General features: G+C 31.1%; 1 protein-coding gene across 2 annotated transcripts in view; it reads right to left on the minus strand.

The window, feature by feature from the left end:
- Window positions 1–5,878: 5,878 nt before the first annotated feature.
- Window positions 5,879–15,939, minus strand: part of LOC145268738 (choline transporter-like protein 2) — a 279,161-nt gene continuing 269,100 nt past the window's right edge. The window contains exon 23 of one of the 2 annotated variants that reach the window (XM_080124322.1): window positions 5,879–7,300. In XM_080124322.1, the coding sequence (XP_079980448.1) occupies window positions 7,182–7,300 (119 nt within the window). In that variant the 3' untranslated portion in view covers window positions 5,879–7,181. The remainder of the gene's footprint in view (window positions 7,301–15,939) is intronic. The other variant, XM_080124323.1, reaches the window with a different exon arrangement.

Consider the following 15,939-nt stretch of genomic DNA (forward strand, 5'->3'; position numbering starts at 1 on the left):
CCACTTATTCATATAGGTAACTAGATATTTCGCGTTCATGTAGAGTCGAGATCGACTCTGTTTACGTTTGCGGATTATAAGAAGAAAACTATGGAAGACCAAACAGGCCAAAAAAACTTATTTTTCAGTGACGAAAATTTCAATGTATTATAAAGCTGAGGCTGGCCAGTACCAGATGGGTGACCATTTGTATGAGTTTGGTTTTTAATGTATATGTGTGTGGGGGCCAGACTCCCCAAAATGGGGGGGGGGCAATTTAAAGCAGAATAAAAAAAAATTATTTCAGCGCGTTTGGTCCACCGTAGTCGAAAGGCGGCAAACGTTTTCAAACGGGATCGAAAAAAATGATGCTATTTTTAACACAAAGGGCACAACATTTATCGAATTTTTTTTTTTTATATCAATTATTCAAAGCATGCCCTGTTTAATAATGGTCATGAATTATTCGGCTCGCTAAAAAAAAATTGTTAATTTATTTATCAAAAATTTAAAAATGGCTTTTTTCGTATAAATATTAAAAAAAAAATTTTTTTGTTTTGCTTAACTTAAATTAATTATTTTACTTAACATATTCACCGAATTTCACACTTCAAAACTCAAAAGCGGGATAATTAAACACAATCGAAGTTCTGATATTCAGACGTCAAAATAAGGTATGCAAACAATTTTTTTTTATTTTTTTTTTTTTTATCTATAATTCTGTCCCTTACAACAACACAATATGTTTTGTTCAGTTTCAGATGATTATTTTAAGCATATTTGTTCCCACTTCAAAACAAGGGGGGGTTTTGTAAGCAAAAAAAAATATATATATAAATATCGTTTATGAAAAATAAGTACACTGTTATAAAGTTCATTCTTCTCCTAATAATCGCTGAAAATTTCGTATTGATCGGATAATTACCTGATTTTTGGTAGATTTTTAAAAAGACGGTCCGTCAAAAAGTACTGACCTGCCCCCCCAATTTTGGCGGTGCCTAGTATATATATAATGATTTTTCAGTATATATTTGTTTTTTGATTAGGTTGGATTCTGGACTCACAGCCAAGTTTTATTATAAATTAACATGAATGCAATAAATGGTTTATTAAATGTATTTATTAATAACCCATAAAATGTGTATTTATAAAAGAAAAAAACATGATTAATACACAATCAATGGTGAAAAGGAAATAAAAATCAAAAAGTGTACACAACATGTACCAACGAAATAAAAATTTGGAAAAAAAAACATTTAATATATAAAAGACAAATAAACATATACACATATGAATGGTTTATTTGGCTGTCATCAGTATATCTGCCTATGCTTCAACATGATCATCTCAAATGATTCAACAAAATTGATTCATTTAATTTGTGGCCATAGTTGTGATGATAAATAAGTCTGTCTGGGCGAAGTTCAGTTGGCGATTTGGTTGAAAGTTCAGGTGTTTGCGTCCCACACTAATGTGGATTCCTCTAACAGTAACATGAAGACTAATCACGAAAAATGTTTGGGGGTTTTTTTTTTTATTGATCTATTATTTGCTTCCCTCTCTCATTGAGACTAGTATATCTAATTTAAAAACGATCCTTTTTGCCCTCTTTTCTCCTTTCCAAAACAGAAAAAGTTGTAAATCAATTTCCTTTCTCTTCCCTCCTCCCACCTCTCTTTTCTCTACCAAAGCAACTTTTCCTATGTAACAGAAGCTCGGTTCATTCATGCTAAGCATAATGCTAAAACTTCCATTTTTTTTTTACATTCACTTTATAAGGGACATTTTGTTAATATCCTCTTTACATCTCATCTGCTCCCTCTTTCAAATATGCAATCTTTGAACTCTGGTCACATGACCCTGCCCAAAAAATAAAGATAGTGTAACTTTAAAAAAAAAAAAAAAAACAGTTTAGAGTGAAGATGAGAATAGATTAAACTTTAGACAAGACTCTTAAAAAAAGTCCTTCGTCAACATAAACAGTAACCCTTAGCGTTGAGTTGATATAGTACGAGGAAAAGAAAGAACATTGCTATCAATTTTGATTTCCATCTATCATCATTAGCTAGTATCTGATCGGCGCCGATCTCAACAAGTTTGTTATATTCGTTTTACTTGCCAATTGGTATCAGTTCAGCGCTGCTTAAACCATATTTTACGTCCAGCACCTGATATTTGCAAATAGTTAACATAAAATTAGAAATCAAAAAAGATGGCCGACAGTATAACTTTCTTTTAGTCTCCGGCTGATAAACTGTTCATGATGAACCAAATTCTATATTTTTGGATTTTCTGAATTGTATTTCATGGGACATGTCAATTCATATTCAATGAAAATATTTAGCATTTAACAATGTCTGTCTGTATTGATGTTTTCTCTTTTATTTTTCTTAGATACTGAAATGGCTTCTTCAGAGAACTGATGAAAAACGTATTTTCATTTAAACAATCTAGATTTAAATATAACTGTTCATATGCATAAATGTTTTAAAATGTTTGTAAACGATGATGTCAAACTATTCACATTTAAGGAGGGCAAAATTGGTGATGGCTAGTTGGAGCTGTGAGTTTAAAAAGCAAACTCCTAGCAAATGCATAGCGGTTTATTTGACAACATTGCTACCTGACATGGATATCTATTATTGTACCTATCAAAATAAATCTATTTTATATTATTTTATCTGTATTTTTTCAATACAATGACAGTATATTTTATTAGATCCTAGGAGGCCATCATTCCAGGCATTACCTTCTCCCTTCAGAAGGGAGATTGGTTTATTATCTAGTCTGGCATAGGGATTAGATTAGAATGGAGTGTGGTTATATCTGGTGTCAGGAAGCCATCCTCCTAGGTATTACCTTCTCCTTCAAAAAGAGGGATAGATTTATTACCAGTCTTGCATGAGGCTTCAGTCGAAGAGGAGTAAGATTCCATTTGAAAATAAACAAGGATATAGGTATACAGACTTCTTTCGTAAGTTACACTTATTTCTTTTGCTTGGGCAATACCGGAATGGATTCAGGTTGTTATAAATCAATTTTCTTGTTAAATCATTTGGCTCTGAAGAGCACATTGGATTCAAATCCCCTTGGTATGTCGATGTCAGCCAAATAACTCAAATATATCTTCTCTACTAATAACAATTTTAGTATTGAGCACTATTGGATCGGGATATATATCAACTTTATTACAGAGTAATAATTTTGAATTTATCCTACATTACATATAGTCTAACTGCATATAAGACATAAATTTCTCTAGAAAAAAATAGTACATACAAAAAAATAAATAAAATGTCAACTCTTCTCTCTCCCAACTATTTAAGTGCAACAACATTCTAATTTACAAATTACAATTTATATATATATATATATATATATATATATATATATATATACACACACACACACAATATTTTGTTCAAGGAGATATTTGTATAATCATATTTTTAGTTTTTTCTTTGCTTGATGACCGGTAAATTTTTTTCACTTGATGGCACACACACACACACACACACACACACACACACATATTAGGGCCTATTATAAGTAACTATATATGTTACTTTGTTTATGATTTTCTTGATATTTGAATCTTTCTCCAATTTCATGTGTGATTTGCGAGCAGAAATCATTTTTATTTTATAAACATTTTGATGTAAATTTGATTTGATTTCATTTTTATTTTAAATATAAATTATCCTCCACATGATTAATAAAAAAAATTGAGATTTTGAAAAGTCGACCAATGAGAATTTTGAAAACATTTTCACCTCCAGACGTCCACGTATCCACTAGGTTTATGTTGAAATAAAATTATATAGTAACTTATAGACCCTTTATCATATATATATATATATATATATATATATACACACACACACACACACACACACACACACACACACACAAGATGTCCAAAAAGTCACTGAAGGGCTGAAAGGCTGTCATTTTACCACTAATGATTATTTTCTTTTCTCTATTTCAGATATTTTACGGATTAATTATGAATAAGTATGCCATAGAACAATGTATTCAAGTTGTGAAATTGTTTTACCAAAATCAGGGGTCAATTGTTTTGTTTTTAGTGACTTTTTGGACACCCTGTATAAAGGTCAGTGCCAAAGTTTTGCCGATTTGTAATTTATTTTATTTGTTATTACTTAAACATATCACCCTGATTAATTTATAATTTTTTCTCTCCGATAATTGAAAGCCTCATTCATATTTTTCAGCAATATTCTCATGTTGACCTGAAAACAATCTTCTGTAGCCAACAAAAGGGATGATGATGCTTATCCTCACAAAGCTTGACTGAACCAATTATCAAAAAAAATTTGGTTGAGATATCTTGCCCCGTCCTGCATATTCTCTTGACCTAGCTTCCTCAGATTATCACTTATTTTGAAGATTACAAAACCATTTAGATGGTCTTAGGTTACCATCATGTGAAAAGATTGAACATGAGTTAGATTCATATTTCACATCAAAACAAAGAATTTTACAAGCGAGGCATTTATAAGCGTGTTGACAGATTGAATCAAGTTATACACAACAAATGTTACGAGTGAAGATTTTCAAATCAGTTTTTCATTTTTAAGATGAAATTTAAAACTGGCAAAAACTTTTACACTGACCTGAGATTATATATATATATATATATATATATATATATATATATATATATATATATATATATATATATATATATGCCGTTTTTTGTTTCACAGAATCAAAAATGCTAATTTATAAATTTTTTTTTTTTTTTAATGTTCTTCTCTCCATTTTTATTTATTGGATGCATTTCAAGAAACCACATTTTACCCAAAAACATTAGATTTTTTTTTTTTATTATTATTTATTGTTGTAGAGCAACAATACCAAACCATCAGTCCAATTTTCGATCACAATTCAACATCACCAAAGTTAAGCAATGTTGAGGCTGGTTAGTACTAAAATGGATGACCAGTCAAGTGATTAAAGTAAACACATTACTATATATATATATATAGTAATGTGTTTACTTACATTGTTTGAATGGTCATCCATATATATATATATATATATATATATATATATATAGTAATGTGTTTACTTACATTGTTTGAATGGTCATCCATATATATATATATATATATATATATATATATATATATATATATATACAGGGTGTCTCAAAATGATTTGACACATTTGTAAGTAAAAAAAATTAAATAAAGAAAAAAAAACATTTTTTTTAAATGTATGTAGAACGTCATTTTATTTTAATTAGGCAAAAATTCATTTGTATCTGTATTTATGCATTTTATTTAGGAAATGTTCTTGAATCATTTGATTTCTTTGTGTGGTGATATTACTTGGCCCGCAAGATTGCCTGATCTAAACCCCTGCGATTTTTTTTTCTTGTGGGGATATTTGAAGTCAAAAGTATTCAGCCACCATCCTCGATCTCTTGAAGAATTAAAACGATCTATTCGTTCTGAAATTGATGCTCTTCCACCCAAAATGATCCATTGAGTTATGGAAAACTTTCATGAACGTCTGAAATTGTGTGTTAGCAATGATGGGAAACATTTGACCGATTTAATATTCAAGACTGAGATAAAATGGCATTCTACGTACATTTAAAATATAAAAAGTATTTTCATTATTTTTTTTTTGACCAAATGATTTTTGGACACCTTGTATATATACATATATATATATATATATGGCAGTATTTGTAAAGAATTGCTCAAGCCATTTGACAGTGAGCAGCTGTTGTGCGAAATGTTAGTATGTAAATGATACAGCTTGCCAGATTGTACACCAGATTAAAAGATGACAGGTAATCTGGCAGATAATCTTAGGAACTGGATAAAATCTGGTGATATCCGTGTTGAGTTTTTCAATATATGAAAATTAATATAAGCATTTAGTTTGTGGTGAAAATCCCGCTGACACATGACACACAGGTGTTCGTAAAATCACTGAAGTAAGAAATATTGAAGCAGCTCAGAAATTAAATGCTGTAAGCAAAAACTCCACTTCAGAATTTCAGAGTCACAATAGCAAATATATTCCAGACATTTTTTTTTTTTTTTAGCTATCAATAATAGATTAAAAAATGGCTGACTTGTTTTACTATGGTGACCTTTTGAAATTCTGAAGTAATTTTAAAGCCTTTATATCTACTAGCAGTAGATAAGTAATTTCTGGTTTGAATTAAAAGGGATCACAATGTAGTAAACAAGGCAGCCATTTTAATTGATTAAAAAATGGTGTGTTTACTTTATGACTCTTCGAAATCGAAAGCAATTTTGAAATCTTGAAACTGAACAGAAAGTTTTAAAAGGGCAAAATTCAAGTATCATCGTTCTTTTGTTGTGCTCCAACAGCAATGGAAAATATTATTTTTCATGCACCCCTGTCATACAAAAGAACCTATACATGTGATCAGCAAATGGAAGAGTTTGTCTTTATGAGGAAAATAATCGGAAAAGTGTGAAAAAAGAAAAAGAAAAACTGGAAAGATAGATGATTGGTTCATCTTATAGGGGGGGGGGGAGAATTATGTAAAGGGGAGGAGCTGTAAAGGGGAGGAGCTGTAAAGGAGGAGGATTCATGAACTGTGTTATTTCATTTACTTTTATTCTTAGAGAAGAGACACAGGGTCAGGTGTGGATTTGATGGAACTGTTTTTGTGAAAGAAACTGGATTCGAACAAGTATTACAGGATTTACTAGGGTGTGGCTTCCAATATGGGCATGGTCTCTAATGTGGGTGTGGCTTCCAATATGGTCAAGGCTTTTAATATGGGTGTGGCTTCTAATATGGGCATGGCCTTTAATATAAGTGTGGCAAATAAGAGAGAGCCTGAAAAACAAAGGAAAAAAAGAGAAAGATCTTCTGACTGTAATGATGGGAGAGAGAAGGGTGTGGCTTCAAATGGAGTGTGAGTGGGAGAGAGAGAGAGAGAGAGAGAGTGATGATGTTTTTGATGATAGTGATAACGATGCTGACAGAAAGTGGAGATGCAGACAGTAATGGTAGAAAAGTGATTATTCCTCGCGACCCCCTGGGCCTCGCATGCTAGGGGGGTATGCAAAACATACTGCGGATAGTGATAGCAAGCAGATCTCAAAGATTTCTGTAAAACCAAAAAAAAGATAAAAGAAAACATTGATCAACACGACAGGTCAAGGTTCAACTTGGATCCTGCTTTAGTCCGTGTTGTTGCCATCCAGCAGCTTGTTGTTCTTCTTCCCCAAGATCTTCATCAGTTCTTTGTTCATGTAATATGGACGATCGGATGAGCCGTCATTTCTCTCCGTGTCCTCCACTGGAAAAAAAAAAAAAACAGAAGAAAAATATACAGATTTAATTAATTGTACAGCAATATATATATATATATATATATATATATATATATATATATATATATATATATATATTGCTAACATTTCATGAAAATCGTTCCAGACAAGGCATGAAGCCACTTGATATAAGGAACTAAAAATGAATTTTTTAAAAAGTACTTCAACGCCAAAAATCTGCCAACAATAAGTGTTAGATGGATTAGATTAGTTTACCAACGCAAAACAGGTATATTTTTGCCCGTAACATAAAAATCTTGCATTCTGGTGGCGATGAAGTCGCTGAAGGTGTTTTTGATATCGTTCAGGTCTTTTTTTTAAAGTATTTCTCATGCAGAAAGTTGTTGAAATGTTTGAAAAAGGGGGAGTTGGTAGGTGAGAAGTCTGGAGAGTATGGTGGATGAGGCAGAGTTTTGTAGCCCAATCCATTCAACTTCTGCAGGGTCGGTTTAGAAACGTGCGGTTGGGCATTGTCATGAAGAATAATTGGGCCTTTTCTGTTAACTAATGCTGGGTGTTGTCAAAGTTTCCGATGCATTTCATCCATTTGTTGATAGTACTTTTCCACATGCACTCAAAAAACTATTGGATGAGAGCGGTAGCAGACCACTAAACAATCAGCATGATCTTTTGGTGCAACTGGCTTCAGGAAGTGTCATGAAGCTTCATGGTGGTGTCTAATCACTGGGCTGAGCATTGCCGGTTGTCGTAAAGATCCCACTTTTTCATTGCAAATCACAACTTGATCAAGAAACGGGTCGTTCTTGTTGCGTAAAAGAAGAAAAGATGACACTTCATAGCAGGGTTTCTTTTGGTTGTCGTTCAATTCGTGAGGCAACCATTTATCCAATTTTTTTTAATCTTTCCAATCTCTCTTGAGTGGTTGGAAACCATTGTATACGTTACGTCTAATCCAGTTGTGCGTGGATTGGCTTTGATTAAGGCAGTTAATTGATCGTTCTCAACATCCGATGGCTGATTACTATGCCACAAAATTTCTTAAACCACCATTGTGCTGTGCGTTCAGTAGTGGTTTCATGGGTCAAACACTTCATTGATATCACAAGCTGCTTCAGCAGCTTTTCGGCCTAGCTTGACTTAAAATAAGAAAATTGTGCAAATTTGCTTTTTTTCCATCTTGTATTCAACGTTCTGAAAAGAAGACAATTGTTTTAAAATGATTGTATGAATAGAGGGAAAAAAGCTGTTTAAAATGATATCTAAAGTAACGGTATTATAACGAAAACTTATTTGAAAATACATCATTTAGAATCAAATTTTTAAATTTTCCAAGAATTTTTCTTCTCAACCTAATATATATCTATAAAAGTGAAATTGTGTGTGTGTGTGTGTGTGTGTGTGTGTGTGTGTGTGTACATTTCCCTACCAAATTACTCTGCCAATTTTCAGTCTACAGACTCGAGATTTGACATAAGGGGTATTGAGATTTGGGAAAATCTTTTTAATCAGTTTTTGGTCAGAAATTTGGCTGTCAAGGGGTCAAAGTTCAACGATTTGACTTTTGAAAATTTTACAAAACACCTCCAACAATTTTAGGTCTAAACACTTGAAATTTTAGATGTAGATTCCTTTTAACTTGATTTGAGGCCCAAAAAATAAATGTTAAGAGGTCAAAATTGAGGTCAAAGTTTTAAAAAAATTAATTTCTCAGCCAATTTTTGGTCTAAACATCTGAAATTTTATATAAAGTTTATTCAGAAATAGGGCAAGCTTTTTATTCAGTTTTTGGCTGAAGATTTGGCTACCAAGGGGTCAAAGTTCAAAAGATTTGACTTTTGCAGTCTCTAGCAAACTATTCAGCCAATTTTGAGTCTAAACATTTGAAACTTTACATAAAGGGTATTCAGACATGCAGCAAACTTTTTAATCAATTTTGAAGCGAAATTTTGGCTGCCAAGAGGTCAAAGTTGAAAGAGTTGAACTTTGCTGCAGATTCTACCAAACTCCTCTTCCAATTTTGGGTCTAAACACTTGAAATTTTAGATGTAGCTTACCTGGACATTGAATCAAACTTTTATATATATATATATATATATATATATATATATATATATGCACATAAAGTTATGAACAGTACATAGGGTCCGAGCAAAGCTGGGCTGAACTGCACAAATTCATATACTACACTTTGATACTAGCCCAAATTTGTAACTGGAAAATAAACATGCTTTTATGTGGCTAATGGCTTTTATGTTTTACTATCTTCAATTAGTTCAGATTGCGCACTGACATCGCAATTTTCTTCCATGCTGACTTATGAACAAATTGGAAGTATGCGTGTTTTGTTTGTTATAGATTTCCTTACAGAATTAACAGGCTCTTTTTTTAATTTTTTTTTTTTTATCTAGCTTGGTTTTTCATCAATTTCCATTTCCTAGATGAATTGCCTTCACCACGGATAAGAATCTTTATCTAGTTCTTGTAAGGCAACTTTGAGGACATCAGAGAGAAGCTAAGAAGCATCACACCTTACCCAAGGGTAACCTGGAACTGTGCGAGGCAGGGCTGTTCAGCTCCTCGAGATGTCATACATATCAACATACCTAAATAAATATAGCATGTAATATTTCCAAATGGTCATTCATCTGATCCTGGCCAGGCTCAATGTTGCTTAACTTCTGTGATCTAACAATAATCAGAGTGTCAAAATGATTTATGGTCGTATATTACATGAACTAAAATTATTTATGACTATTAAAAAGAATTATTAAATTATGGTATTTATTAAGATTCTAATTTTTGAGATGAGGATTGATTATTTAGACGACTATTCTCATCTTAAATGCTTATATTTTATTTCCAAAGACTCGTGGTGCGATGGTTAAAGTACAGTTATAAAAGTTACTCTTCTGGAGGTTGAAGATTCAATCCTTAGTGCAGGGCAACCGAAAAAATACAACTGCAAATTACTTAGGACTTCTTAACAGTTATGGCTAACAGAATGAGAGCATGCTACCCCCATGGATTAAATAAAGGGTTTCGTTCAAAATTCTGTACAGACTCCCGAGTTCAACAAAGATCCTCACAGTTCAATAAAACTCCCCACAGTTCAACAAAGATCCCCACAGTTCAACAAAGATACACCTGAAGAATGTTGGAGATTACACTTAAGATAGAACAGTCGTTCGAAGAATCCAAATAATATGAATTTCCGTAAAAATTCCTTGAGTCCAAGATTTGTGTTCGCTAAGATACACCTGAAGAAGGTCATAAATTACACAGAGTGAAACGTTGTGGAAACAACACTCAAAGTGAGAACAGCGGTTCGAAAAATTTAAATACAAAATTTCTGACTATTAAAAAATCTAAAAATGGTATCATAGCGTGTCATTTATCGTTTATTTATGTGCTCTTAAAGAAATACTTGTCCATTATTGACATTAAAAACAATAGTTTCCATGACAACAGGGTGGTTGGACCAAACCGCCTTATGTCCTATCCGGCTTTGTGTCTCAATAGGACTTCCTGCATGCATTATAAATAGCAGTCACTTTCTAGGTTAAGTGTTACCAGCAAACTGTGACTGTGTCTATCCTATCAGTTTGCACTAGCTCCCCACCCCTATCAATTTTATCTTCACTGACCTTTGCACCAAAAATGAACATACCCACATAAATGTTGTCTAAAAAATCCTTTTGTTTTAATAGAAGATGCTTTACCCGTACTACAAAGTAACTTGATAAAAAAAAGCTATAAAAAGAAAAGATGATTATTGAAGAAACAAGAGATACTTATTGACTTTAGCCTTGAAAAGACTAAGACTATAGGTAAGGATCAGACTCTTACCTTCTTTTTTCTTTTTTTACTTCAGGATCACCATTTTATCAAGGCCTGAAGGTCCCTCCAGGATAAGGGCTAATAAGCGTTAAAAGAACAGTTTGACAAGCACCTACCATAAAAGTAACTATAGAGCAAACCACAGATTAGAACTCAGGTTGTTCTCTCTCAGTGGAGGAGAAATCCTTCACGACTGAGACAATTTTCAATTTTTGTTCCTTTTCTCCACATTAAAAAACGACCCCGGTGTCTAACTGTCCCGTGGGAAGGCATTGTAAATAGGAACTATAAAAGTAACAGCAGAGCAGAGATAGACTTGACTGAACTCCAATTCATGGTCCCCTTCTGTAAAATCTCTAGATACAACCAATTTCCCATATTTTCTATCTGTACCTAAAGCTAAATGGAAACTCCATGAGCAGAGTTTTTTCTTTATGTCCATCTGTGTAACCCAATACTGTGAGACTGTTTCCTAGCAGACTATACAACAGTCATTTTCAAGTTTTTTTTTTCCAAGTTTTTCAAATATTGAATTTCATTAAAAGTCAATGTTATATACTTAATTGTCACGTCAAAATTAGTAACATATCCAAAAATTATGAAAAACGATAAAATAGAAAATTAATGAAATTTTTTTCAAAGAAATTTCAAGTTTATATAAAAATAAACAGCATGAAGTCAAGGAAAGTAATTGCAGTTTGTCTTGTTACAATCAATGGTGGATATCACCGAATCATGAAATCGTCAAATTACAGGTTTTATGTTATAACGTAGTAATATTTAACAAACTACAACACAATTAAGTAGATATCATTGTTTTTAGTTGAAAATTCATTTTTCTGATTTTCACTCTTATGAAGAAGCATCACCATTTTTTTTTCTCTCTCTACTTAGCCGACTTGAACTTGGTATAGCCGATTCCAGAATCAATGTTGGTATCCATTATAGCACCAAATCACACGCTAATGACCATTTTCTCAAATAGAAACATTTTGGATCTGGACTGGCACCATGTTACTTAATTATGTCGACATATCAGTTCTCGTTCAATCACTGAAGTGAAGCAAGATTTCTTTTCTTCCTACTTGAACTCAATATACCAGATTCAAGAGTTAATATTGGTATCCATTATACCTCAAAATCACACGCTAATGACAATTCTAACATTTACTGTTTCATCTAATTTATGAGCATGTCATTGTCCAAGTGATACTGAAGTGGTTATTGTTTATATTCAGTTGTTTCCATGGCCAATAAACAAGGTGGAGTTGGTTGTTATCGCTTATTCCTCACTCATTTTCAAGTACTCATTTCTCGTTCTCCCTCAGTATATCACTCACTCATTCATTGTCAAGGTTCATTATCTATTTTCACTGTGACAAGAGGTTCCATGCTGTCTGGCTGCCGTTCTACTAAATCTCCAGTAATCACAACTGTCGTGTCCATTTGCTGCTGTTTACAGTCTTGCCTGATAGTTTTTTCTCCCAGATCTTCTCAGGCCACCTGGCTTTCTTTTTACTGTCCAGGTCTGTACAAGTGCTGATATGCTCCTTGTTTCTTTTGATATGCCCGAACCACCCAATATGGTTTGCCCTTATTAGGATATCAAATTTTGTGAGCGTCAATTTTTCTAATAGAATTTATGTTCTGGCTTTATGTAGCATATCGACCAAATCGTTTGTTCTTTCAACAAGAGGTTCGGCACCGTATGGTTGTCTTTATGCTAAGTCTCTAGTGATCACGATTGTGGTGATTGCCGAGAGATCTAACGTTTTGGGATATTTTGCTGATTTCTAGTCAGCCTGCAGAATTTTTTTTTCAGCTAAGAAAACACACACTCACTTATCAGGTATATCGTTTATGTTCCCTTCAAATAGATTCCATGTTTTCTAGCTGTCCTTATGCTAAGTCTCCAGTAACCATGATTGGGATTGATTGCACCAATTTGTTGCTGTTTACAGTCTTGCCTGATAATTTCTTTCTATATCTCTTTGGGATGCCTGGATTTCTTCTTTTTTTTTTTTTTAGTCGAGTTTTATGTCTCTGCAAGTGCTGATATATCCCTTCCTTTCATTACAAAAGTAATTTATTATAAAACTACTAATAATAATCTGTTATAATAAAGTATATTTCTGGTTGTCCACAATTTGATTAATATACACAAAAAGTAATGCTGTTTCACTAATTTTCATACTGAAAACAGATTTATATACACTTTTACTGCAGCATGATTTCTATATATACTATTTATTCAAAGGAAATCTGCATTCAAGAAGTAACTTCATTTGCATTGTAACATTAGGTTTAATACCGGGCAACGCCGACTACATCTTCTAGTAAATTTATAAAAAGTAACAAGTGATGCGAATTTATATACACTTTTACTGCAGCATGATTTCTATATATACTATTTAGTCAAATAAAAATCGACATTCAAGAAATAATAATAATAAATTCATAATAAAAGTAACAATAGAATACACATTAAGTGCACTTCAAAGCAAAATTACAACGCAATTTTATGAAAATAAATATTGTACTTGTTTGAAATTTATAATTTAAATATATTTCAGAGTCAAACTCCACCCTCAGTATTTTGTTTCTTTTTTTCTTCTTTCTTGTCATGTTGTAAAATTGGAGAAGAAAAGTCAGTAGTAAAGATCTGTGTGTTGTCTCTCAGTGGTTGTATTTTGAAATGTCGGAAACAGTGCATTGGCTACGCGAGATTAACGTCAGAGGTGTGAGTTCCTTTATAGAAACGTTGATTTAATTTGAATAAAATATCCATCAAATGCGCTTGAAAGCCAAATTACAACGTAATTTTATGAAAATAAACAAAAATTATTGCTTGTTTGAAATTAAACAAGCAATAATTTTTTAATAAAGATCCACGTGTTGTCTCTCAGCAGTTGTATTTTGAAATGTTAAGACGATGCGATGGCAACGCGAGATTAACATCTCCGAAATATGATTAATATAAATAAATTTCAAGCGAGTAAAATATTTTATTTTCATAAAATTGCGTTGTAATTTGGCTTTCAAGCATACTTGATGCGTATTTTATTTTATTCAAATGAAATCAACGCTTCTATAATGGAACTCACAACTCTGACGTTAATAAATTTATAATAAAAAGTAAAAGCAATAATAATAAATTTATTATAAAAGCAATAATAATAAATTTATTATAAAAGCAATAATAATAAATTTATTATAAAAGCAATAATAATAAATTTATTATAAAAGTAATAATAATAAATTATTATAAAAGTAATTATAATAAATTTATTATAAAAGCAATAATAATAAATTTATTATAAAAGCAATAATAATAAATTTATTATAAAAGCAATAATAATAAATTTATTATAAAAGCAATAATAATAAATTTATTATATAAGTAATAATAATAAATTAATTATAAAAGTAATAATAATAAATTTATTATAAAAGTAATAATAATAAATTAATTATAAAAGTAATAATAATAAAATTATTATAAAAGTAATAATAATAAATTTATTATAAAAGCAATAATAATAAATTAATTATAAAAGTAATAATAATAAAATTATTATAAAAGTAATAATAATAAATTTATTATAAAAGTAATAATAATAAATTAATTATAAAAGTAATAATAATAAAATTATTATAAAAGTAATAATAATAAATTTATTATAAAAGCAATAATAATAAATTTATTATATAAGTAATAATAATAAATTAATTATAAAAGTAATAATAATAAAATTATTATAAAAGTAATAATAATAAATTTATTATAAAAGTAATTATAATAAATTTATTATAAAAGCAATAATAATAAATTTATTATAAAAGCAATAATAATAAATTTATTATAAAAGCAATAATAATAAATTTATTATAAAAGCAATAATAATAAATTTATTATAAAAGCAATAATAATAAATTTATTATAAAAGTAATTATAATAAATTTATTATAAAAACAATAATAATAAATTTATTATAAAAGCAATAATAATAAATTTATTATAAAAGTAATAATACATTTATTATAAAAGTAATAACTTATATAATATTTTACTTGTTGAAAAATGCCAAATACATTTTTTGGATGTCAAACTGCTTCAAAATGTTAATTCGAAAAATTTGACTTTAAAAAGGCCAATCTGGCAACCCTAGACAAGAATATGAGAGTGACCTCCCTTTCATGTAACCTCGTTTTCAAATATTATAATAATATTTAATCATTGTTGTAATTGTGTGAGAAAGAAATTTCGACGGGCAGAATCCTGTCTGTCCTAATGCTAAGTCTCTAGTGATCACGATTGTGGGAAGTGACCGCCTCCATTTGCCACTGTTTATGATCTTGCCTGATAGTTTCTTTCCATTCCTTCTTAGGGTGCCCAACTTTTTTTTTGCTGCCTAGTCATAGGTATCTGCAAGTGTTGATATACACCATGCTTTTTTCAACATGCCTGAACAACCAAGACGATATGCCCTTATTAGGACATCAAGTTTTTCAGATGGCTAATTTCTCAAGTCGAATGTCTGACCCTATGTTTTGGATCTGGACTGGCTTTATATTAATCATGTTGACATTAGTTCTCATTAGATCAACAAAGTTAAGCAACAATGAATCTGTCCAATACCAGATGGGTGACCATTTGGGAATACTAGGCAAAGACACAGAAACTTCCAGGTTTGTATCTAGGTGTGCGTTGAAAAACCACTGACAGAGATGCACCCTCAGTTTTTGCTAAGACATACATCTAGAAGGAGAAAAAAAAACTGACACAAAACCTGAAGTCTGTTTACTC

Source organism: Euprymna scolopes, chromosome 44, assembly GCF_053919585.1.
Source record: "Euprymna scolopes isolate OS-2025 chromosome 44, ASM5391958v1, whole genome shotgun sequence".
NCBI lineage: Eukaryota > Metazoa > Mollusca > Cephalopoda > Sepiida > Sepiolidae > Euprymna > Euprymna scolopes.